Consider the following 25,971-nt stretch of genomic DNA (forward strand, 5'->3'; position numbering starts at 1 on the left):
GGGAAATGTAAGTGCTTTCTGAATGTGAAATGTATCTGTTCATTTGCATTAATTTTGTGGAAGTGCTACTAGTATAACTGTGAGTTACAAGTATGCTGTCAGTTTATGTAAGAACTCTAATATAAATGCGGATGTACAGGTAAATAATGTTTTGGTTTTGTTTTGTTTTAAAGTATTCACCAAGACAAAGCCTTTAAGGAAGTCTTGTTTTCAGATTTAGCAGTTTGGGGGAGTTTTGATTCATAGAGCTGACAAGATACAGACATTCAAATTTAGTTAAAACCTGACTGCATTACATCAGTGCAGCTCCTTTAGGCACATGCTTCTGTTGAAGATTGTGAACTGTGACATATTGAATTAGCCCACGAAGTAGGCATACAACTGAAAGCTGCATCTAAACGTGTTACCTCTTATCACATGCACTGTAATAAATGATTGTGTAAATGTTCTTAGTGACATACAGCATTTACGTGATTTAAACTGTCTTCAAACTGGTATAAGATAATATGTGTGCACGTGCAAATGAAGCCATTGCTACGACTCAAGCACTCTGCAATTTCTGCCATTAAGAAGAATAGGGAGGTTGCTGACACTTTAATTTTGTCATTTTGAGTGCACAAGCTCAAAAGCAACTGTAACTTTGGAAAAAACACATGTTCATTTCGCACTGAATGGTCACTGATAAGATGATGAATATGAGGCACTAAGACTCTGCATTTGTACCAATTTATTTGAGCTGGTTCCCAAACCTGTATTTATTGAATCAATATATAGTCTGTCATGTAGATGTCATTTTACAAAGGAACTTTGATGTCAGGTCAAAACTATGGCATGTAATTTCCTGGTGTCTTAATTAGTATTTCGAAGAGGTGTTTTGGGTGCACTTTGTTTCTAATCTTGTTTAAGACCTTAAGTTGCTTTATAGAACTTTCAAAATTACAATTGCCAATTTTAAAATTCAAAAGTCTTGTTCACAATAGTGATTGCAGGGCTTTTCATCTAGTAGATAGGCTCCTTGAAAACACAACAAACAAACATTATAATTACTTTGGAATTTTAGATAACTGTGAACTAGATAAAAACGGTGGTTTGAAAAATAACCAATGAATTGCTGGTGTTCCAGGGCAGTGGAGCTGTTCCACATGAAATTTCTGTCATTATAGCTATGCCAGTTAAGGGCTGGGATAAGTATGCCCCAGAGTCCGACACTGGAAACACTGTTGTATGCCAATAAAAAGTAGATAAAGGTAGAAAACAGTATGGGTTTTGCCGCTCTTAAGACTCCATCACTTCTGCTGGGATTTGTCATGGTAGCTAGTACAGTCCTCTTTGCAGAACTTTGCAAGTGAAGTGTGGTCTAGGACCGTTGTGGACAAATGGCTTCTAACAATCCAGTGTCCACCAAAAGATTGTGATAAGTGTTTTATTAAAATACTAGAAGTCAGCCTGTCTTATCCTGAGAAAGAAAGGGTTTGGGTGCCTGAAGGGGAAGCATCAGTTGCATGTCCTCACACCAAATCCAGTGCTGCTGGGAGGTTTGAGGTCCCAGCTGAGCGTGGGTTTTTCCTGAAGTCATGGTTGCTTTTGAGAATATGCTTTCAGCGGGAGAGAAAGTTTTGACATCCTTCTTGTCCTTCTTGATGGGAGAACTTAGCAGAACTCTACAAGGAGCTAATGAGCCAAGCAATAAAAAGTTTATTATAGGAAGATTGTCATGGAGTTTTTGTCCTGTTTGTTTGATGGGAGATGAAATTTTGAAGAGAAGCCTAGAATCTCTCTATTTTCAGCACCTAATAATGAAAATATTCATCACACAAAGAGAACTCCTGAAACAGTCTTGAATGCACATCCTACCCTCCAGCTGTGTCTGTACTCCCTGCTTATTTAGGGAATTGTCTTTTGCAGGATCGGGAAGTTGAGTTGGCAGCTGTGAAAAAGGGAGGGAATACTGCATCGATGAGCTGTATAGCTTTCCATTAGCGTAACTGATGATTGAAGTAGCCATCAATACTCGGAACAAAATCAACACTGACAAATTGATCTTGGACTGTGCCAGCTAGTGTCAATAACTGGAAATCCTAGGGCAAACTTTTTTAGCAGTTCAGAGATTGAAACAATTGTTTGCAAATCATTTACTCAATGCAGACACAGCTGCCTCAGTCTGATGGACTCCAGCACAGTTTCTAAGCCAGGCACTTCCAATTTCTCACTATAATTCAGTGCCTGATTCATCATGTCAGATGGGCTTGGTTCATTTTGACCATTGTTTCCCTCCTTGTAAAATGGATGCGATCATAATCTGATGGGTGTAATATCTGTCCGCCTCACTTGAGCTATTGTGCGGGTCAGTTAATGTCTGTGCTGTGCGCCCAGCTGAATGGGAAACAATGGAGCCTGCAAGTGCAGGCGACGACGTGCTCACAGTTGGGTAGCGTTGAGAGAGAGACTTTGTGTGTGCCTCCCTCTCAGCCTCTCGGGATTTGGATGTAGCTGCGATATCGCGGTGGGAGTTGGGTGCCCATCTCTGTCAGCCTGGCAGGCCCAGCTGTGCCTGTGCCATGGCCTCCCACTGAGTACTGTGCCAGCCCTGGTGCCGCTCCTCTGCTGCTGGAGATGAGGTCCTTCTCCCTCTGCTCCTTCCCCTCCGTGCACCATTTGTCCCTTTCCAAGGGCAGGAGCTGTCTGCAGGGAACAGACAGTTGTGGAGGATTGGCACCACCCAGACAAAAGGGGCAATCGGGGCACAGCACCCCCAGCACTGCTCACTGCTGCCGCTGCGTGGGCTGCAGCTCTCCACAGCTGCCCCACACAATCTGAGGATGGGGAGGGAATGAGGGGAGCTGCACCCCAAAACACTTCTTGTTCCTGGGCCTGAAAGGCTTGCAAGCACTACGATGCTCCACGGTACTGTAATATCACTTTTCCTGTGACCTGTGATGACTTGTTATTAGGATGTGCTCAACTGGTATCGCCAGTGGCTCCCTGCAAGGCACTTGGACACCAGACTTCTTGCTCAGGCCGCTAACATCTAGCTCCTTTTTTGTAAAGTCTCTTTGTCCGTGGTTAATGAAAATTAACATCTGTCTTGTGATACAATGTCTGCTTAGGATATCAAGGTGCTTCCCCTGTCTCCTCTCTGATACAAGGAGATGCTTTAATTTGGTGAAGGGACAAAAGAGACAAAAATCAGATGTGCTGAAGATTTATAATGTATCTTACAAAATAGTATTGTTTTCAATAAAATTAAGATGAAGAAGAAAACCTTTAATGTTACATAGGCTTTCTATACCATCCTAGTAAGTCATTCTAACGAACAAATTAAATCACAGAATTAGATTTTGTGTATGCAGTAGGCTTGCTGTCTACTAAAGCCATTGCTGTTTAAACAGGTAAATTTGTTTTAAAACATAATTTTACAAGATTCAGGACCCACGTTTGCCCCGGGACTGAGGTTACAACTTCTTGTTTAGTTTTGATGTTCTGAATTTGGCGTAGTAACAGGGTGGCAGAGAGTTGTGTCAGCTGTCTCAGGGTGGTCTTTAGGAGACGTATTGCAGAGCAGAGCCCTGCTACATCATCGTTGATAAAGGCACTGAAGCAGTGACAGCTCTAATGTTCCTGACTTGGTGAGGGTCCTTACTGAGGACTGCTGCGTGGGTGCAGTGTGCTTTTGTGGTGATACGGCACGGCTTAAAAGTATTTACTGAAGGGTCTAAAGCTCTGATGTGTATAGAAATTTAGATGCCCTTTCTCGCTGATGATACTGGGAATTAGGTGAGCCCCTGCAAAGTGACATAAAGGGTCTAGCAGTAGAGTGATGATTCCTGTCCCTGAATTGCTACAGGGGTCAGATGTGAGTGTGAAGCAGTGACAGTCAGGGGGTCCTTAACGAGGTGGAGAGCGCTGTTGTGTGTGCTCATGTGCACAAGCGTTTGCAGTCATGTAATGTAACCTTTACAGTCTTCGACTCTGAACTATTTAGCTCTAATGCCTGCTTACTGATTACATTCATGCATTATTAGCAGTTAAATTTGTCTTCATTGTTATTGCTTGCTTACTTGAATGTGCTTTTGTGCACCAAGTTCCCTCAACATACTTACAAATAGAGTGTTGCTACTACAGAAAAAAAATGGCATTAAAGGAGATCAAGAGCAGATGAACTTTGATGTGAGAAGGGAGATGCAACAATGAAGCACACATGACCTCCAAGCTTATTTTTAACAGAGTTGGACAGTCTGTCCTGTACACCTGATAGACCTGAAAAGTGCTTTGATAGTTCTCACTCTGCTTCAAGTAAAAAAAAAAAACACCAGAAACAAAACACAAACAACAAAAAAAAAAACCCTAGATAATACTGCACAGCTTTAGGTCCGAGTTGCTTGTAAAATAAATTTCCCACAGATGTCTATCACTACATAGGATTTTTTAATCAAAGAACTACTTCAGTGTTTTGCTGAAGTTATATATGTTAAAAGAGTGAATGTTTCTTCAGATGCAATGTTTTATAGTAAGCCAAATTTATTACAGTAACTGTTGTGGTGGTTTAGGATTTAAGAGCTGTGATGAGCTTTGATAGCGAACATTTAAAAGGAAAGGGAAATAACAAAGACATTCCTTCCTGTAGGCCTCTGGTGTGTTGACTTATGACAACACATTGAGTTGAAAGGAATTGATTTATTCTTCTTTTAAAAGTGGTGGGGAAGAGTCCAGGGACTTGTAAAGCACAGACCTGTGATCTGTTATGTGGTGGAAATGTGGGTAGCAAATGGTATTGAACAATTCTGGTTGATACTTCAACAAAATGGCTTACTCATCAGCAGTGCACATCACAGAGTTTTGACTATCCCAAGCCTTTATGTTTTTCTTTGTCATGAGAAAACAGAATCTTGTAACAGTAAATAATAACTTTGATAGCATTGGAAATATGTCCTCAGAAATGACAGCTCTTTCAGATAATTATGTGTTGAAATTTCCTTGCAGATGAATTACTTCAGAAAGAGCAAAACTATTCTGATGATGTTTTGGCCAACATGATCAGCGAACCCAGAATCAGCTATGGAAATGACGCTCTCATGCCTTCGTTGACGGAAACTAAGACCACAGTTGAACTTCTTCCAGTGGATGGAGAGTTCAGCCTAGATGACCTTCAGCCATGGCATCCCTTTGGTGTTGATTCTGTTCCAGCCAATACTGAAAATGAAGGTATGTACAATAGGGGGAGAAACCATAGAATATTTTGAGTTGAGATTTGTGTTTTCTCTTCTTTTTCCCTAATTCTCAAACGTAAGTTTAGAACTGGTCTGCCATGTCAGCTGTGTCTCTTTGGTGGAACAGAAAATCCTGCCTAAAATTTGGAGTTTAGACACACAACAAATTTCAGTGTTGAGCTTACTTTCCTTTAAAAACGAATCAAAATAAATTCCAGCAAATTATGGGTGTCGGTCTTATAAAATACCTGACGATGAGCGTGGGAGATAGATAAGTTGTTAGATTTGTGCCATGATGAAATGAGTGTTTTAGTTAAGGAAGAGCTCTTTATTTGCTGGTGTGAAAATTATTACAGATCCAGCACAATCCTAGCATAAGTGTTGATTTTATTTACCACCACCACTGGTTGTCTGGAATGTACTGCAGAAATGTTTCTGCATACTCAACAATGCAACTGCCTAGTTAAAACTTTTTTCCTGATGAGTATTTTATGTTGCTTATGGACTAATTTATTGAAGTGACTGCATAATACTTTAATAATTTATGTATAATCTGGAGTTGGTAGTTTACTTAGGTGCCAGAGCCAATTAATCAGAAACCTGAGGGACTTTGATCATGTCATTCAGATTCTTCCTATGGTCTGTGTTTTCCTTTATCAGTTCAACTCCATTAGTCATAAGTTAATCACAGTAGTGAAAGTTTGTTACTGCAAAGCATAGATTCACAGAGGCTGGAGCTACATAAGTTTTTTCTTTAGACAAATTTGTGTTTTGTGGATCTGTGATTTGTAGCTGAACTGCACAGACATTAACATCCTCCAGAAGTCTTTTGAAACCACTGGCTTAGGCTGTACCTGCTCTCAAAACTCGTTTTGAGACCAACCTTATGCAGTTAGTCTCACTCCAGCACAGTGTGTGAGTGCTTCTGGGCAGCTGGGTGCTTGGGAGACAACATACGGGACATGGGCATGGATTTACCAGGTCTGGTGTTGGTGCCAGATGAAATCAGTGAAGTCAGAACCAGTTTTGTGATCAAAGTGGGTTGTCCCCAGGAGTTAGAGAACTGTAAGATCAGGTGAAAGAAAAGACATGGCTAGGTCAACAAATCAGTGAGGCAGAAGTATACCAGATTTGAGGGGAAGAGGAGAGGCAGGTCAGGAGTGGGGCTAAAATTAGACCGCCAGGGAGTTAGCACTACAGGTAGGGAGCAAGAAAAAGAGCGGAGGGCTGGAGCAAACTCAATGGACTGGCTGTCAGCAAGAACCCGAGGACAGGAGATGGTGACAAGGACTCCAGACGTGTCTGGAGGGCACTTGGAGCCAAGTGACATGCTGACTGGCCAAGAAAGAGCAGCTGGCTGGATTGCGTCAGGTGCTGACGAGTAGTACAAAGGGCTGACCAGGCTGGGAGGCTAAACTTCAGTTCCTGGGGAATCAGCTGCAGCTCGCTGCAGCGCACATGTCAAGGCTGTCTGCCAGGAGCAGGCCGCAGTCCGGCTGCTGGCGTCTGTCCTGCAGAAATTTTCCAATACACCTCTTGCTGCTGTTTTTCCCATAGCTGAGGCATACAGGGCATCAATTTCTATACCTGCTGCCCACTTTCATGAAACTTGGGGAGAGGCAATTAATTACTTTTGAAGTCTGTCCTCCCAGCTTTCGAAATGTACTGTTTTCAGTCACCAAGTCCAGAAGTTGTTAGGTAGACAGACGTACCCACAGTTTAGTCATACAAGCCTTTTTTAACTTCAGAAACCTGCCTAAGCCCAGAATCTGATAATGAAAAGGTACATACTTCGGTGTGACACTGCATTCCCATAGGCAATTATATTGAGTGTGGTTCTCCTTTTAAAATGTGTGACAGCAAATAAGAAACAAAAAACTCTCCTGCCTTGAATAACATACTGTTTAATTATCAGTCCTGTGTATTTTAGTGCACTACACCATTTGTTGCTGCATTTCTTAATGTTTACTGTGGGAACATCTTTTTAACTTTCATGCCCTTAGATTGTTGGGGCTTGGGGTTTTTTGATATCAGAATTGAATTTGTTATATAGTTACTACAGCAAACAGTTCTGTTAGGCCAACCATTATTAGCGTTTAAGTCTGCACAGTTAGAAATAGAAATTATTTGATGACTTAAAGCTCTTCAAGTCCTTCTTGTTTCCCATTATACTTCTCTGGCATCTACCCAAACCACAATGTTGTTAATGTGATCATGCCTACAATACCTTCTTTCTCTCTTTAGATACCCTCTCTTTACCTTTGCTTGTAGTATCAAAGGAATTACACAGCCTCATCTTTTTCCTGTGTTTGTCTCCCACCTCTTTATTCCAGAAACTCAGGACTAGCTGTGCCATTTGTCCTCACTTCCCATGCTTGTTTTCTTCTGTGGCCACGGTGTAATCCCATGCTTTGTCTAATTGCTTCCAAAAATGTGTGTCTGTCTTGTCATAATATGCTTTGGAAGTAGCAAGAAGTAAATAACAATTGACAATTTTCTCCTCTTTTTTTCCTCTCCACTGAAGGTCTTTTTGCATAGTCTGGTTTTCACACAATAAATTCCCCGTATGCAGGAAGGTTTTTGTAGTTTATGCAGTACTGAGCAAGTGATTGCTGTTTCTTAACAAATAACCATTGGTCAAAAAATGTGACAGTTCAAAAATCATGTGCTAGAGAAACCTCAGATAGAGTGACTAGCCATTGCAGTATTTGTGATAGTCAGCGTCTCTTGCTGCTAGGAGGTGCTGAACATGCCAACGAAGGGCAGAGAACTGAACATCTCAGCTCCCGTTTACCTGGGTGAGGACTGAGGGTACTCAGCACTGTGATGAAAATCACGGTATGTTCCACGTGAATGGCCTGGTGTCTGGGAAATCTGCTGAGCGGTTGATCCAGCAGATTTAACAGAGACTACCAGAGGAGTTTCAGATGGCAAGCAGGTTACAAGTTCAGTTGTTGATGCTGTTTTGGCCTAGTTTGAAAGCTGAAGTCAACTTTTTTAAAACTGCTGAAAGCTGAAGTCAACTTTTTTAAAACTGCTGAACACAAATCCAGAGTGCTATCAGCTCGGCACATGCAGGTGGGTTTCTAGGTAGAATGAGAGTCTCAACTTCCTCACTGGAAAGGGCTGCTGCACTATATAAGCAATAGTTTTCTTCAGTCCTGAGCAGGCACATGTCAGGTAAATCATTTGCCTCATTGCAATTTGTATTGCTGTCAAAACAAATTTCTAAGGGGACCATTGATGTCCGAGAGGTGACTGAACAGATCCTGGAGCTGCCTGGGTTAGGACCTGGGATCCCACCCCCTCTGGCATGGTCACAGTGATGGGCCTTGTTTTTAACAAACCATTTGGGGAATGCTTTAACCAGAATGTGATTGTGGAAAATGTGGAAGGAGGTGCAGCCATTAAGTCTTTGTTTCAAAGTATCCAGTATTCTGCATACAAGCAATGAAGTTAAAATGCTACAAAAAATACCTTAAATTTGTCATTAGTTCCCATGCCTGTTTTCTTCCATGGCCATAATCTAATCCCAGGTTTCGCCCAGGGATATTAATAATGTATTAGATTAGTACTTTGCCACGTAATCGTCAAGGCTTCATAATTCCATTTGAAATTTTCCCAATCTGAACTGCATGTTTAAATAAAAGGATAAGTTTTATGCAAACAGTTTATTTTACTAAAATTTCTTCTTTCTGATGAATAAGCAAAAAATAGCCTACGAATAAAAAGACCTTGAAAGTCTAGGATAGCTCAGTGGTTTCTGAAAGTATTTTCTTCCTTGTTGTTTCCCTGAGGTGGTTTCCCAGTAAATCGTAGAATTATTAGGTTGGAATAGACCTCTGAGATCGTCAAGTCCAACTATTGACCCAGCACCACCATGCCCACTAAACCGTGTCCCGATGAGCCACATCTACACGGTTTTTGAACACCTCCAGGGATGGTGACTCCACCACTTCCCTGGGTAGCCTGGTCCAATGTCTGACCATTCTTTTGGTAAAGAAGTTTTTTCTAATGTCCAATCTAAACCTCCCCTGGCACAACTTGATGCCATTTTCTCTCATCCTACTGGTCATTACTTGGAAGAAGAGACCGACACCCACCTCACTACAACCTCCTTTCAGGTAGTTGTAAAGGGCGATGAGGTCTCCCCTCAGCCTCCTCTTCTCCAGGCTAAATAACTCCTGTTCCCTCAGCCGCTCCTCATAAGACCTGTTCTCCAGACCCTTCACCAGCTTCATTGCCCTTCTCTGGACACGCTCCAGCACCTCAATGTCTTTCTTGCAGTGAGGGGCCCAAAACCGCACACAGTATTCGAGGTGCGGCCTCCCCAGTGCCGAGCACAGGGGCACGATCCCTTCCCTACCCCTGCTGGCCACACTGTTTCTGATACAGGCCAGGATGCTGTTGGCCTTCTTGGCCACCTGGGCACACTGCTGGCTCATGTTCAGCCGGCTGTCAACCAGCACCCCCAGCTCCTTTTCCTCCAGGCACCTTCCCAGCCACTCCTCCCCAAGCCTGTAGCACTGCTGGGTGTTGTTGTGACCCAAATGCAGAACCCAGCACTTGGCCTTGTTGAACCTCATCCAGTTGGCCTTGGCCCATCGATGCAGCCTGTCCAGGTCCCTCTGCAGAGCCTTCCTACCCTCCAGCAGATCAATGCTCCTGCCCAACTTGGTGTCATCTGCGAACTAACTGAGTGAGCACTCAATCCCCCTATCCAGATCATCAGTAAAGATGTTAAACAAGACTGATCCAAATACTGAGCCCTGGGGGACACCATTTGTGACTGGCCACCAGCTGGATTGAACTCCATTCACCACCACTCTCTGTGTTCGGCCATGCAGCCAGTTTTTTACCCATTGTAGAGTGCACCCATCCAAGCCATGAGCCACCACCTTTCTTAGGAAAATGCTATTGGAGACAGTGTCAAAGGCTTCACTAAAGTCCAGGTAGACAACATCCACAGCCTTCCCATCATTGACTAGGCCGGTCGCTTGGTCATAGAAGGAGATCAGGTTGGCTAAGCAGGACCTGCCTTTCATGAAGCCATGCTGGCTGGGCCTGAGTCCTTCGCTGTCCTGCAAATGCCATGTGAGTGCCCTCAAGATGAACCACTCCTTAATCTTCCCCAGCACCAACGTCAGGCTGACGGACATCTAGTTCCCCAGATCCTCCTTCCGGCCCTTCTTGTAGATGGGCATCACACTGGCAAGCCTCCCAGTTGTCTGGGACCTTCCCTGTTGACCAGGCCTGTTGATGAATGATGGATAGTAGTTTGGCCAGCTCTTCCACCAGCTCCCTCAGTACACTCGGGGGGATCCCATCCAGCCCCATAGACTTGTGGATGTCCAGGTGGCAAAGCAGGTCGTTAACTGCTTCCTCCTGAATTATGGGGGGGTTTGTTCTGCTCTTGGTCCCCATCTTCCAGCTCAGGGGCCTGATTACCCTGCGGATTGCTTGTCTAACTATTAAAGACTGAGGCAAAGAAGGCATTAAGTACCTCAGCCTTTTCCTCATCCCTAGTGACAATGTTCCCCTCTGCATCCAGTAGAGGATGGAGATTCTCCTTGGTTCTGTTTTTGTTGTTAATGTACTTGTAGAAACATTTTTTGTTGTCTTTCACAACAGTGGCCAGCCTGAGTTCTAGTTGGGCTTTTGCCTCTCTAATTTTCCCTCTACGTGACCTAACAAGCTCCCTATACTCTTCCTGAGTTACCTGCCCTTTCTTGCAAGAGTGGTAAACCCTCCTTTTTTCCCTGAGTTCCAGCAAAAGCTCCCTGTTCAGCCAGGTCGATTGTCTTTCCCGCCAGTTCGTCTTCCGGCACACAGGGACAGCCTGCTCCTATGCCCTTAAGACTTCCTTCTTGAAGAATGTCCAGCCTTCCTGGGCCCCCTTGCCCTTCAGGACTGTCTCCCGAGGGACTCTCTTGATGAGTGTCCTGAACAGCCCACAGTCAGCCCTCCAGAAGTCCATGGTTGTGGTTTGGCTGACTCTCTTTCTAACTTGACTAAGAATAGAGAATTCTATCATTTAATGGTCACTAAGCCCAAGACGACCTCCAGCCACCACATTTCCCACCAGTCCTTTTCTGTTTGTAAACAGCAGGTCAAGTGTGGCACCTCCCCTGGTAGGCTGCCTTACCAGCTGTGTCAGGAAGTTGTCTTCCACACACTCCAGGAATCTCCTGTACTGTTTGCTGTGTTGTATTTCCAGCAGACATCTGGTAAGTTGAAGTCCCCCACGTGGACAAGGGCTAACGATTGCGAGACTATGTCCACAGAAATTAATCCAGAGCACCAGGTGATACACTACACCACTTGGATGGCTGAACATATGTGTAGCGTATTGAGATACAAATTAGGTTAGTGAAAAATGCCCTCTGAGGACACTGCAGAAGGCAGCACCAAACTGCTGTATTTTAACTATGAAAAACACACCTTCAGAGATGGGGGCAAAACCCCAACAGCTGTGAAGCTCTGACACTGCCAGGGTCCCTGGGCATTTTGCCAGTGACTAACTGGGTTGAGTGTTTTAACCTTTGGATTTTACCATGCACTTACAGTTAGCCCTAGTTGACAAAATATTTATCCAAAGTGGGATATTTGTGAATGTACTTTTTATCCTTATGACTTGGACCGTTACTCCCTTCAATGCGGTTGTTGGTAGGTGAGCATCACGTAGCTCTCCTTGCCTGCTGGTTTGTACCAGCTTTTAAGCTTTATGATTCACCTTTCTTTTATTTTTGAAAAGAGAAGCAACCACATTCTCTCTTACTCTACTGAGATGTATTAGCATTAAGTATGAGGTGGGATGTGTACCCTGTGTGAAACCTGTGTAGTCAGTGTAAGCCGCTATATACCAATTAGTTTCGTAAGGCTATTTGGAAAATAAATTTTTAGACTTAGTTCTGTGTAGTTCTGTGCACATGGAAGTGTATTCAAGAGAAATATGATTCTGGAGCATCAAAATGAATGCAATTTTTATAATACACAGTACATCTTAGAGTTTTGATTATTGATAAATGCTGTAATAGGTTTAAACTTCACCCCTCTCTATCAACTGTTGTGAGGTGGTGTGGTCCAGTGGGGCAGGAAGCCCACAGTTAAGATTTTTCAGAATTAACTCCTGTTTGTGCATACATCAGTACACGGACAAGAGCAAGCAGGTTTTAAAATGCAACTGAAATTCAAAAGGTGGCAGCTGAGGGCTCTCCAGAAACCCGCCTTTCTTTGTATCATGTTGCCCATGGCCTGCTGCACTTAGGCACCTGGAATCATGATCTTCTGCGGAAGACCCTTGGCTCTGAGCTTTTGCCTCCAGTTTTTGCCCTGCAACTGCTTTGTGATCTTGAGAGGCCATTTCACTTTTGTGTGACTTATGAAATCTGCTGGTGATGTTTGTCTTTTCCCCTTTAAAGTGCTTCCAAAACTATAGATGACAAGAAGAATTATTGATTATTAATACTTTCACCTAACTCCATAAGTACTGCATTACCTTGAGATCGAGTTGATGCTACTGTACAACAGAAACTTCCTCCATCCTTTTCTCCCTTCACCTGCTCCCATTTTTATTGCTGCCCACAACCTGTTCTCTCAGTTTGCCTTAGCTATGGGCATGTAGGGTTACAGAGTACTGAGCAAGAGGGAAATAAAACCCCTCAGCGTTCTAGGGAGGAGGCAGGGCCCAGGGCAACAGAGGAGGGTTCTGCAGGAGCAATTTGGGTAATGTTGGTCCTTCGTTGTTTCTTCCGCTTCAGTCCTTTCCACTGAAAATTACTGCTGATCTACCTGAGGGTTGGTGCCAACAACATTGGAAAACCTAACGGAAGACTTAAATAGGAAAATACTCAAAATTGTAGTTTTTAGTTAAGGATGGAAATTGGGGGGTTTTATAGTGCTATGTAAGGAAAGCAATTACATGGTCTGCTAGTGCCACTCTGAACTGCTGTGAAGGGAAGTGGTTTGATGGCTTGTCTCTGCAGCACCAGACCAGCAAGCTCTGTGAAAATTTTGCCCTTCTGGAAGCACAATCAAGTCAGATGTGCAGATACACTTCTAGTCCGTGGCTACTATCAAGCTGACTGGCTGATTTTCCTGGAGGCAGGAGCTATTGCAGTCATCTCGTGTATACAAAGGACATGGGTGCCACATAGGCTCTCACTTAAAAACGTGGCAGGTTGTTTGTCAAACCTATAGGAACACTAAGCAAGTGAAACAGACTTCCTGAGGTGGGCAGTCCCCTTGCTTTAAGTCAGCAGTATTGTCAGGTTGGTGTGATTTTCTGATGCCGAATATAGTGAGCAGTTCGATTGAAAAGTGTGCTTTTGTCAGGTTTCTTACATTATTGTGGCTCCCTTACTGCTGATTAGAAGGTTCATACTTGAATCCTGAAATTCAAATGAATGAGAATACCTTATTTAAAAAATTCAGAATTCCAATTACAACACAGGATTACGTTTCTGAATTTAATTTCTTTCTGACACTGGCACTTGAGTAGATAAGGAAGGCAACAGTATTGGAGTAAAAGAGAGAAACAACCAAAAAAAATGAGGGATAAAAAATTGAATGTTTTAATAAACTTGTCCAATATGTTCAGTTTGGACTTAACTGAGGTAGTAGGTAATGACTCAAACAACTCTAAAAGTTTTGCACATCCTAATTTCTATTAATGCCAGTGAGGTCCATCAATCTTGTGTTTCAGCCGGTAAAGCCTTAGTACAGTAATACAAGAGTTTTAAAACTGTATATGACACACAGTTGGGTAGAAAGTGATGTTTCTCCTTTGCTTCCCTTTCAAAAATCAGAAGGCAAATTTACTGTCTGCAAATGAGAATGAAGTATTGATTGTATTTTCAAGATGTGCTTTACTTTTTTCAAACCTTATAGCTAGTGCTGTAAAGAATCTCTGCTGAAAGGAAAAAGGAGTCAGGATTCAGTGCGTTTGTAAGTCAGCATTGATCAAGACTGGCTGCAAGAACTCACTCATCATGTCCGTTCTTGCTGCCAGTTCTGATCAGACAACTGGAAAAAGTTTGCACGTAGTGAATATAGTTTTGCTCTAAAAGCAGAAATTATTTGATCTTGATGATTTCTCACTTTAAGCGGTAACCAGAATATGATGTAAAATTGACACATCAGCTATGAAGCTTTCCTTTTGAGATCCTACCCATCCCTTCCTTTTATTTCCAGGATTAACTGAAGGCAGATCTTTTCTAGCTGTTGCTTTGATAACTTTGTTTATGCAGTATGTCTCTCCTGCACTGTCCCAGTGGAAAAGCGGTGGAATTTATAATTTTGGGGGATTTTGTTTATTTTTTGTTTCTTTTCTGCACATGCCCAGTTGAGCCAGTTGATGCCCGCCCAGCTGCAGACAGAGGACTCACCACACGACCAGGTATATTACTTGCATGGCTTTTTCCTAACCTGTGTTTTCCCAGCATGCATGTGGTCTGTTTGAGCTGAAAGGATCACCTTTTCTTTGGTATAACCCTCTCTTAAAATGTGATGCTGTGCCATGAACCGGGGAAGAGTTCCCACACAAACCCCCGTCAGCCTGTGTGAGTGCTGTCTGTGGCAAGGGTGTTCGGAGTGGGTGCTTGCAGAGGGAGTGGGACCCAGAGACCCATAATTGATGTTCATACCGAGTTGTCATGGCTTCTGGCAGTAATGCTTTGGCAGGTGCGGGAGGCGGTAGGCGCGGTACCCATAGTGCAGAGGGCACTTTGAATTGGTGAATGTATGACAGAAATCGTTTATACAAAGTTTCTTGTAAGTTGGGGCTAATAAAGAATTCATGTGTACAGTTTTAGGATTGTGGGGGACAGCAAGATTTTTTGCTGTGGTATTTATCTTGGCTAACTCCAGGTATCTAAAAATTGATACATATATTTTCCCTCTGGATTCACTGAGGACATCTCTGTATGGCTGTTCATTCCAGTCTAGGGTAGAGAGGGTGATTATTTGCTCTCTGTAGGTACCTGTGTCTTCCTGTTGACTTCAGAGTAATAACAGATGACTAGCTTGAGTCAGGCTGCAAATGTTTGGAACAGTTAAATAGGACAAATCCGATTTTCAACAGTAAAAGCTTGCTTTTCATAGTAACTTTTTTTTGCTTTTTAGGGTTTTTTCCGCTTGTTTTTGTTTAGGATTATCTAGAAATAACTATTCCACTCAGAGCAAACGGGCTTTTATTTCGGAAGAGCTTACTCCCACACAACGCTTGAGATTAGACTGATATATTTTAGGGTCAGAATTATTTCAGTGTCACGTCATCATTGTGTTTTTTTCTTCAGATCAGATCAAACTGATCAATCTGTCTTCTTTTTTCCTCAAAACGTCCTTTAGATAGCGTTATGGGCGACACCCTCCTAGTGTGTTTAAATCTTTCTGGTAACTCACCGGTGTTTACTGACTACAGAAATTGCCACAGTGGGAAGTAAAATAAGCTCCTGTGTTACAGCAGTTGGGATACTTGTCAAGAGCTGGCCAGGTGATACGCTTCTAGCACGGTTTTAGGAGTCTGACATCTTTACTTGTGTTTAGTCTTAATTCATTCCATGAAGAGAGCCTGGAAGCAGGTACAGTGCTAGCTGTGCAACAGTGCGGCAGAAGTCATGGGATCAGGGAACGTGTCCCAAATACTGGGCTATCTCTGCCTTCCGGATTAGATTTCTTTCCCAACAGCAGTAGAAGTATTGCCACAAGTGAAGCATGAATGTGTTTAATCCAAATTTTGTAATGTTAGTTCAATCTAGCAATTTTTTTGTAATATTGAAGTCTGTGATTGTTAACTGTTTTTATTTCAGTCGTCTTAAAATCTCCTGTTACGAGGCCCATATTTGTTACTGAAGATTATTCCTTCCTCCCTTTTCTTCCACACACACCCACATGCATGACAGAAATCTTTGGTGTCGCTTGTCAGGAGAAAGGATTTTCTCACACTGCCACACTCTAGTTTCAGAGTGAAACGACGTGTTTTAGTCCACTGTATCAGAGTGCTTTGTGGGTTGGGGTGATACAAATAGTACTGAAAGTATGGCTAGCGTAGGTCATGTCTGATCTTTGTGAATCTGTACGATAGACTACTAAGAAGAAGTAAAAGGTATTTCAGTGTGTGACCATTGTGGCTTGAAATTTCCAAGTGATACAGTAACTTTTGCACTATGAAAATCACATGGGATATTTCCTCGATTTTCTGCTCAAGTGCAAAAGTAGTGCAGTCCAGGGGCCTGTGCCGCCTTTGTTGCTTTTAGCACAGAGTTTTAAGTGCTGCAAAGGACCCTGCTCTGCTTTTGGCACAGAGAGTGAACCCCTCCAGCCTGGCACAGACACACACCGCATTCTCAGTGCAGAGGGATGGTTGCTTCCCTAGAGAGATTCACTGCTGTGCCTGCAATCCGAAGTCACAGCATAAAGTGTCTGACATGTGCATGTGAAATAGGGATTTTCCCCCTTTACAGTAGTGCTAAGTGTATCATAACACTAAGCAAAACATACTGTCTTCACCATTCTTGGTGGACCTTGAGTTCCTTCTGTCTTTAATCACCAGATGTCTGAAAATTTGTCCATACTGATACAACTTCTGGCAGTAAATGTCCACCTGATTTTTCCTCATCCTTTAAAAACAATTCATCTGTGGTAAAATTTCAATTTAACAAAAAACTAATACCGGTCTGAGTAGCTTCATAAACGAGGAATAGAGGAAAGCAAATGGATGCTTAATTAAACTGTGAAGTACAAAAGCAATTCAGACAGTTTAAAAATGTGTGCTTTAAAATTGTTTTACTTGCTAATTATAAACAAAATTTCTATGTTGGAGGTTAAAAAAGGAAAAGAGATTCTTTTTTTGCAGTCACTGTCCTTTAGGGATGCTCAGTTTTTACAGTTTGAGGCTATTCTTTATGGAAAAAAAAAAAATCTGAAAAATGAGGATATTATTCTAGAATGAAAAACTATTAACAAGAGACCTGGAGGCACATTAATACATGCAGCTGCTTGTAACATTTTGTTTTGTTTTAATTGCCCAGATTCTAGTTGATTTCCTGAAAGGTTTGCCCTTTTCATAAGTCCTGATTTTCCAGTTTGTTTTTCTACTTGCTTTGCTCAAGCGAACAAGGTGGTGACCTGCTTCTTCAGGGTGAAAATACAGGTGTCATGTCAATTTGCAACAGTCCAAGCCTGCGAATAAGAACAAGTAAATGTTTTGCAGTTGTTCAGAATCCTTGAAGAAAGTCAGCTCTGAAAGGACTGAGACAAACATACAAACACATGCCCTTTCCCATTTTCTTTTTACTACTTTTCACCCACACGACATTCTTACAATGATCACTACATTTTTCTTAAAAGTAGATCAAAATCATGCAGATGATATTCGTCCCTTTCCCATAAGAGAGATAATTTGATCTTAGTACAATAGAGCAAGTACTTAGTTGTTACTGATATTTGTGATAACTGGAATATTGTTACTTCACCACGTTTTTCTCTCGCTTTCAGAAAATAAATAAATAAAGGCATGTGATTGAAGTCAGGAAATGTGAAGAGTTCTCCAATCCACAGAGCAGAAAAGCTTTTGAATAAGGACCAAGTTTAAAGCTTTTACTAAAATTTAAGCCAGTTGGCCAAACCTGTATCTCTGTTGCAGTCCACCTTGGCTGTCAGCAGTTGAAGCTTGAATTTGCATCTGATTTACATCAGTCCCAGGAAAAGAGTAATGTTGGGCGGACCCCAATTTCCTAGTATAGATATAGCATCTGTGTGATTTGCACTGGTATTTGAAAAGGAGCCTGGTACTTCCACATACTGTCCTTCCCCTTTTCAATTCACAAAATGGGGAACAAAAATAAGAATTAAGCCTAAATCCCTTTCTTGTCATCTCTTTCCTGAAAAGGAGGTAAACAGAGATAGCAGAAGGTCAAAGGGAAGGAAAATATCTAGATGTACTAAGCAGTCATCAGTGAGCTATTTTTAATGCAGCATGAAATGATAAGAGATTTATGGCATGTTTCTTGCTGTTTCTAAATTGCTTCGTACAGGGAGATGTTAGAAGGCTTCAATCCAGCCTGAGAACTTCCATAGGAAGAGCTTCAAATAGGAAGCATACCTCTTTACTTGATAGCCTCACTGCACCAGTTTTTTCAATAGTGTTTCCTTCTCCCCCATGCCCCAGAGGTCACTTTTTCATTATGAACGTTTAATTTATCGCAGCTCCATTTTGGGTATGTGGTTTTTAGTAACTTTTTGCTCTGTGTGTGTATGCACACGTGTATGTGTAGAGACAGACGTACACACAAAGATACGTATAGAAACAAGTTTAGGTACTCGTTAGCAAGCTCCTTTTTACTCATGCTAATTCATCAGGTCTGATCTCTGGAAGTTGAGTGAAGATTAGGAAACCTGCCATCAGAATAGCTGTTGCTTAGTATCAGCAGATTTTCTGAAATTCAAGGTGTTAAAGAAAATAACCAGTGCTCTGTTCAAGCTAGATCATATTCTCATCTATTGCAGAGCTGCAACTGTAGATACACCACTAACAGCTGTAATTATGTCACTCACAGGATGCCGGTAATTCACAATGCAAGGATTTTATGACATTGACTGTGTTACTTTCTTCCATGTAGTATAGTTTGGGGGTTTTTTTGCATTCTCCCAACTCTTTGTCAGTTGATTGTTTTTACAGTCAATGATTTTGAGGAGACATTGCACATAAAGCTACTTCTGTTGTCTCTGGCCCTTCTGCTGATAAATCATTACTTGTCCGTCTTTATTACATTATATAGAAAGCTGAGGGATTTTTTTTATACACAGTTGCAGAGGCCCTGTAAGCCTAATGGTTGTTCTGTAGAATCATTAGCACGTATGCTGCGGTCTGTATGAGGTGAGGGCATAGAGCATCTTAGTGAATTATTTATGGTTTACTTGCCAGAAATTGCCAGGTTTTTTTTTTTCCTGTGTTAGTGCTGTTAGTTCAATACAGTTGTCTTAAAACAAATGTCTGCATCTAGCAAATAAAAACCATTAACAGATTTTTTTCTCATTAGATTGTTTTGTTTAATAAATCAGATAGTGCACTGTGAATGCAATTATAGGTACATATGCACAGCATCTGCATTGACATGCCAGAAAGATTAAGAAATTCTACTTGTTTTAATTATTCATTTTTATACACATATAAAATAATCTCTGGTATTCTGAGAAAAAATTATTTCATTCAAAAAAGTTCCAATGAGTTTGCATTTATTTTCTGCATTCTCCCATTTAAGAGCCCTGTAGTCATCCATTTTACCAACTTCCAAGGAGAGACCAGAACCTTTTAGTTCGTGCAGTTCCATGCAGTCCTAAAAGTACTTACTCCTCAAAGGTATTTGAGGTGTCCTTACAAAACTGAGTATATAATCTTCATTTTAAGCTTTATAAGTGAGTATGCTATCTTCATTCTTCTTTCATTTCAAAATGAAATGACCTGCACAAAGATGGAAGTAGTAGCTGAACTTCTAGTAAGAGCATGCAGCTGTCTACCCAGGTAGTTGTTCAAACACTGCATTCCTTTCCACCCACCCTTTTTATTACAGATGAAGCTTTACCCAGATAAAGCTGTTTACTACACTTGTAACAGGCCTTGAGTCAACAAATCTTCTCATGTTCTTGACATTACTCACAGTTCATGAACATGGAGTTAAAAGTTTTCCTGAATGCAGTCATTACATCTGTTGCTTAAACATGCTACTTTCGGTTTTCTTTATGTAGAGACCACCCAGCTCTGGTAGTTTCAACTGTGCTTCACTTGGAGCACACTTTTAACCCTGAAAGTAACTGGAATACCACAAGCACAGCTAATACTGTTTCAGATCCTTGCAAAACAAAATCACAAAGTCTTGCTAGGCTGTTATTTAACCAGTAGATGAAGCAATTACAAGCAGTGTAGTAGAATGTACACCTATTTGCATCCTTGGTGGAATTCATTGTATCCTCTTTTTTCTTATCCTCCTTAAAGCTTAAATATGTGTTTACAGAAACAGAGAAGCTCATCTGTATGAGAATAAAGTGTTCCCCAAAGCAGCTGCTTGGGTTTTATTTTATATGAGTAGTTTTTAGCTCCGTATGATTTTTTTAATATTTTTTCTCTTTAAGAACAAGTAAGGTTTGCATACGCTGCTCTTTCTGATGTTTGGATATGGGTGTGTGTGCATGCATGTATGTATAAAAGCAGTTAACATTGCTCATTAACAGCAATATGATTAAAAGCCCATCATAGATAGCTCGTTTTATTGTATTTTACTAGGTACTTTCAAGCCCATGTTTGTGATGGCTAAATAGTTTTGTCAATTTTTCTAAGGAGTTCCAAACTGATATATTTACCGCCTGAATCGTACCATTTTTAAACTGAAGTAATTAGGAATGCAGTTCCCTAAAGTTAGCAGGTAATTAAGAAGAAAATGCACTAATAGTTATCATTATTTGTGAATTTGCAGTGAGGCTGTTGCTCTCACTTTTCTTCTTTCACATTGGCTTTTGTGTTTGGGTTGTGTGTTTTAGACTTAGTAGTGAAAAAACATTTTGTGTCAGATTAAAGTTCTTGTCATGGAGTTAACTTTTCGTTATATGCTTGTCTTCAATGCAAGAGTAGAGTGGTACGAGGCCCTTAGCTGTTTGCATTTTACCTGATTCACACACTTCTGATAAAAGTTTTTGGAAAGCTCAAGTTTTTCCTTTTTCAGTTACTACTTTAAAAAATACGTCTTTGATTTTTGCATGTAGGTCTAAATATATAGTGACCAGGACAGGAAAGTGAATGAACTGGAAATAAAGAGAAGTCTGCTAAACAGAACATCTAAATTCTATAATGTAACATGGTGGAAAGGCATATATAACCCCATATATTTTTTTTTCTCATACCAGGTATTTAATTGATTCCAGTGCAGCATCATGTTTCTCTTGCTATGTAATCAATTACTTGCAAAAGACCACCAGTTTACTCTGGTTGTACTTTTAAAAGTCTTTTTCCTCACTTCTAAGGGAGATAGAAGGAAGGAAAAAAACGCTATCAGGTTTGTTAGTGCAACAGAAGATTTTTCTGCCTATGACCTTTTTCCTGTGCTAGCTGCCAAAGACAATTTTTAGTAAGTCTGACATCATTAACTTCCTAATACCAGGTCCCGCTTTATGTCCAGATCCCATGGCATTTTTGTGGATTGGTGAGTAAGGCCAAGTTGACCACCAGGCCTTGGTCATATGCCCCAAAGCAAAAATCTGCCTGATCTCTAGATGAAAGATTGTTTAACCTGCTACGTGCTGGAAGTACGGCTCCAGTGCTACTGTTTGATGGGAATGGGAAGAGGGAAGGGAACCCCCAAAGAAACATGGCTTTAGGGAAGCCTGAGCCTGTGTTTTTCTAGCAGCTGAGACTATTGATGGATTTGTCACCCTCTATAGCTCATTGATGTGAAGGCCCGTGACCTGTTCTGCCCCTTGAGATGCTGCTGTAATTTGGCTCTGTTTAACTGAAGCTAACCAAGACCCATAGTCTAAGCTGTTGTAGCTTGCTTTCCCTGAAAGTGGTCAGAGCCCAAGAGCAGAAGTACCCGAGCCCATTGTCCTGCCTCTAGCAGTGGTACATACAGGATACTTACAGACTTCACCTCTGCCTTATACTCCTGGCACATCCACTGAGCTTTTGGCAGCCAGCGTTTGGCAGACATCCGGGACTGGAAATTGTGTTTTCACCATTGTGTTCAGTAACCCTGGATGAACCTTCCTTGTTTCGTTTCTTCGTTTGTATTTTGAACATCCTCGTGATTTGGGCCGAGAAGTTCCACAGTCCAGTTTTGCATTGTGCCAAATTTTGTATATACACACACTTTCTTTTGTTTGTTTTTAATCTGCTGTGTCACAGGCATGTTGGTGTCCTGTACTTTCTTAAGAGAAATAACAAATAACTGTTTCCTGTAGACTTTCCTCTTTGTCATTCACAGTCACATAGACCTCTGTAGTGTTCCCCCTTGGTTGTCTCTTCCAGTCTGAAGACTGCTGTTTTGTCTAGTCCTTCTTGTACAGAAACTATTCCATACCAGTGATTGTCTGTCTCTCCCTGCTTTGTATCTTTTCTAGTTCTTCTACCTTGGTTTGAGGTGGGGTGACCAGAATGGATAGACAGATTTAAAATGAGGATGCGTCATTTATACAGTGGTATAACGATGTTTTCTGTTTTCTCTATTCCTTCATAATTACTCCTAGCTTTCTCTTTGCCTTTTTGACTGCTACTGAGCCAACTGCCCACAGAGAGTTAACCGCAGTGACTGCAAGGTCTCTGTCCGGGGTGGAACAGAGCTAATTTAGAGCCTGTTGTTGTGTATGTATAGTTAGGGCTGTGTATCCCTGTGAGCACCACTTTACATTATATCAAGACTGAATACCATTTCCCTTTTATTGTGCACTCAGAATTTGTAATATCCTTCTGCAGTTCTTTGCAGCTGGTTTTACTTTGGCTATCCTCTTTTTTTTTTATTTTTTGTTCAGTAAACTTTGTCACATCACTATTCACTCCCTTATCCAGATCACTTTACAAAGAGCACAGCACAGATCCTTGTGGGACCCTGCTGGTAACCTTCCTCCGTTGTGAAAAATGGCTGTGTATTTACACTTCGTTTCCTATCTTTTAATCAATTATGGAAAGTTCTGTGGGACTTTGCCCTCTTAATCCTTGCCATCTTACCTTCTGCCAGAGCTTTGATCGGGGACCTTGTCAAAGGGCTTTTGGAAATCTAGATTTCATTCCAAGCTAAATCACTGTTTCCCATGTACTTCCTAAGTCCTCCAGTGACCTCTAAGAGGTTTTGGAGGCAGGACTTCACTCAGCAAAAGATAAGTTGATTCTTCACGGGTATATCTCATGTATGTATGGATACGTTCTAATCAATATTTATGGCTTCAGTGAATGTGCCAGCTGTAGCAGTAGAGTTGTGCAGTTCCCCAGGCCTTTGCCTTGGGGGAGTTTCGATGTGGTGCTTTTGCCAGCGTGGCTGAGGGGCAGCAAGGGTGGCCATGGACGGTGGCGATCAGCTGGGAGCCGGCCGCCTCTTCAGCCACTGCAGCTGTGGGCAGTGAACCAAGTCCTGGGAAAACCCTTTGCCCCCAGCTGTTTAATCTATGTGAAACATGGCTATTCTACTGTTGGGTTTTTTCCCCTCCCCTTTTAATCCTAAAAACAAAAAGGTGAGGGAGTTGAAGAGGCAAGCCTCTGCGCAGCCACATATATGTTCTCATTTTCTTCACTTCCCGTTGATGCAGGTGTAGGGGCTGTTTTGAGATGATGCTCAAAGGAGAGTAAATTGTATTCTTATTTTTGGAAAGCTAACCATAGCTGCTTTGAGGATAGAAAGTTAAACCTCTTTTCAGGTGCCATGTGGGTTTTATTTCCTTCAACTCCATTTCCTTCTGCATTTCATTGACCGAACGTCATGGTTTGTTTTCAAACTGCAGTTTCTTAAGTACATTACAGTTCTTGCATTTAGAAATGGTCTCTCATATATAAATGTCATACTTGTGTCAGTACTGTAATGTGGCATGAAAAATCAGATGCTTAATAAAGAAACTGGAGATCTCGAAGTGCTTTGTTCCTTAAAAAAAGACACATACTAAGGTAGTATTTATGGGACAGTCAGACTGTTCAAGCAAATAACCATAAATACTGCATGAAGCTGATTCTTGTTCTCTCCTTTGCATGGTTTACTGTGAAAAGAAAGATCAGAACCTTAGAATGGGATTGTCTGTACAGGCCAGAGTAGAGTTCTTGGGAAGGTCTGTTCTCGCTGACTCGTAATACAAAAATAGATCAGCATGTAATGAAAAAAGAAATTGCACATTCAAAGGCAATGAAAGAGCAATAATTCTTGCATTGAGTGCTACTTTAGACTGTGAAGCTCATAGGCACATGAAAGTCTTCAAGAATTTATTGAGAGTCCAGAGAGACTGTGGAGCGCAAGAGTAGTCAGTAGTGTTAAGAATTTTAGAAGAGGCTGTTCCTCTGTATCAGAGCTTAAGGTCAGCCCAAAATACTAAGAATCGGAATGAAGGATCGGAGAGAGGAGTTGGAGTGATAAAATGCTAAAATAAATATGGACAAAGAATACGAACCAGTTTGTTCTTAGCGCATTAGATAGGGTGAGGAAATAACTTCTCATAAACAGCGCGCTTCTGCAGTGTTTGTACCTCCAGGAAATATAAATGGCAGTCAGTGGGTACTGAGAAGGAAAATAACCAGCTACATGAATACCCATATGTTCTCTATAAGCCAGAGCCAGCTTTTCAGGACAGAAAATTCACAGATACACATATACGATGCACTGCTTAGCTGTTGTAAGTCTGGTTCATTCTCCTAAGGCTATTTTCCAGGAGGAAATCCTGGCCTTCTTTCCTGTTAGCCACTTGCAGCATCTCCCCTTCACATAAGCGGAGAACAGGACGGCAAACTATCTACAATTAAAATCACTGCAAGCTTTGCTTACTTGCTTTACTTTGCTTTTAATCAAAAGGGACCGTTGTCTCTCAAGCAGAAGTCAAGAGTTGAATCGTACTAATTCTGAGCAATCTGAAAACAAGTAAGGACTGTGTAAGCTTCACAAATGTTTTAATTACTCTTAGTTGTGCATGTTTGTGCAAAAGGTACAGACTCACAGGAAGCAAGAAAATACAGTATCACACCACGGGTGTGTGTTTTTTCCTCACAGCAGCCTGAGCTTAGGGAGGAGGAAGACTTCAGCCTCAACACCAAATTTTCTTGACGTTGCTAAAGAGGCTGTCAGAGCAGATCTGTCTGCATCCTGCGAGCCGATTCAGGAGTCCGCTGTTGGTCACTCGCAGCTCAGTTCTTGCGATGTTTCATGCTTGAAGCCTTTGATGCTTGTACCAACATAGCTGCAGCGGATTAAGGAATGTGTAACAGAGGAGAAATTTTACCAGCTCATTCCGTGTCACCTCAGTGCAACTGAAACATCAGATGTACCTCACTTTCCTCCCAGTTCCCTTTTACGTTGCATCACACCTCCTCTGCGTGAATGATACCATTGCCTTCTGCTCTTGTAATGGTGGAGGTAAGCGGAGCGTAATTGAGTCGATGACTTTAATGAGCTGTCATTGCGGTACAATGCAGGTTCTGGCTTGACCAATGTTAAAACAGAAGAAATATCTGAAGTGAAGATGGATGCAGAGTTCCGGCATGACTCAGGGTATGAAGTTCATCATCAAAAGCTGGTGAGTGAACAAACAGTGCTTTCCACGCGTGCGTTTCGAGTTGCTGATTCAGTCTGGAACTAGTGGGTCAGTCATGGCCACGTTTCCCCTTGAGTGATGTAGATGCTGAAAATGCAAACAAACACTTTTCACGTGAGCAGATTATTATTGCTCTGTTTCTCTCTTAAATGAGAGTAAACCTGGAATAACTTCAGCAGAGAGGATGGAAAACCACCAAGTCTCACATGGGAGGAAATTCTGACAGTTCCTGCCCTTGCACTGCCACGTGACTTGATGTGGTCATATGGGCAATACTTGTCGCACAGTCCATCTGTCATGGTCACGTAACTAAAGAGAAGGGATACAGAGGAAAGAAAATGCTAAGTAAGTTTAAAAAAAGAAAAGAAAAATGTTTGATGGAGACACGCAGCATGGTGCAGCAAGAAATAGAGTGACACCATTTCAGGAATAGATTCCTTTTCTGTCAAAACAGATGGTGGTGGTACATGAAGGAGGCTGAACTCCGTGGAGCATAACC

General features: G+C 41.7%; 1 protein-coding gene across 1 annotated transcript in view; it reads left to right on the forward strand.

The window, feature by feature from the left end:
- The window catches only part of APP (amyloid beta precursor protein), a 226,775-nt gene that overhangs the window by 190,396 nt on the left and 10,408 nt on the right, over window positions 1–25,971 (forward strand). Inside the window, exons 13-15 of the mRNA XM_086462757.1 lie at window positions 4,981–5,202; window positions 14,551–14,604; window positions 25,354–25,454. Of these exons, the coding sequence (XP_086318883.1) occupies window positions 4,981–5,202; window positions 14,551–14,604; window positions 25,354–25,454 (377 nt within the window). The remainder of the gene's footprint in view (window positions 1–4,980; window positions 5,203–14,550; window positions 14,605–25,353; window positions 25,455–25,971) is intronic.

The sequence above is a fragment of the Leptosomus discolor genome, chromosome 1 (genome assembly GCF_034619465.1).
Source record: "Leptosomus discolor isolate bLepDis1 chromosome 1, bLepDis1.hap2, whole genome shotgun sequence".
NCBI lineage: Eukaryota > Metazoa > Chordata > Aves > Leptosomiformes > Leptosomidae > Leptosomus > Leptosomus discolor.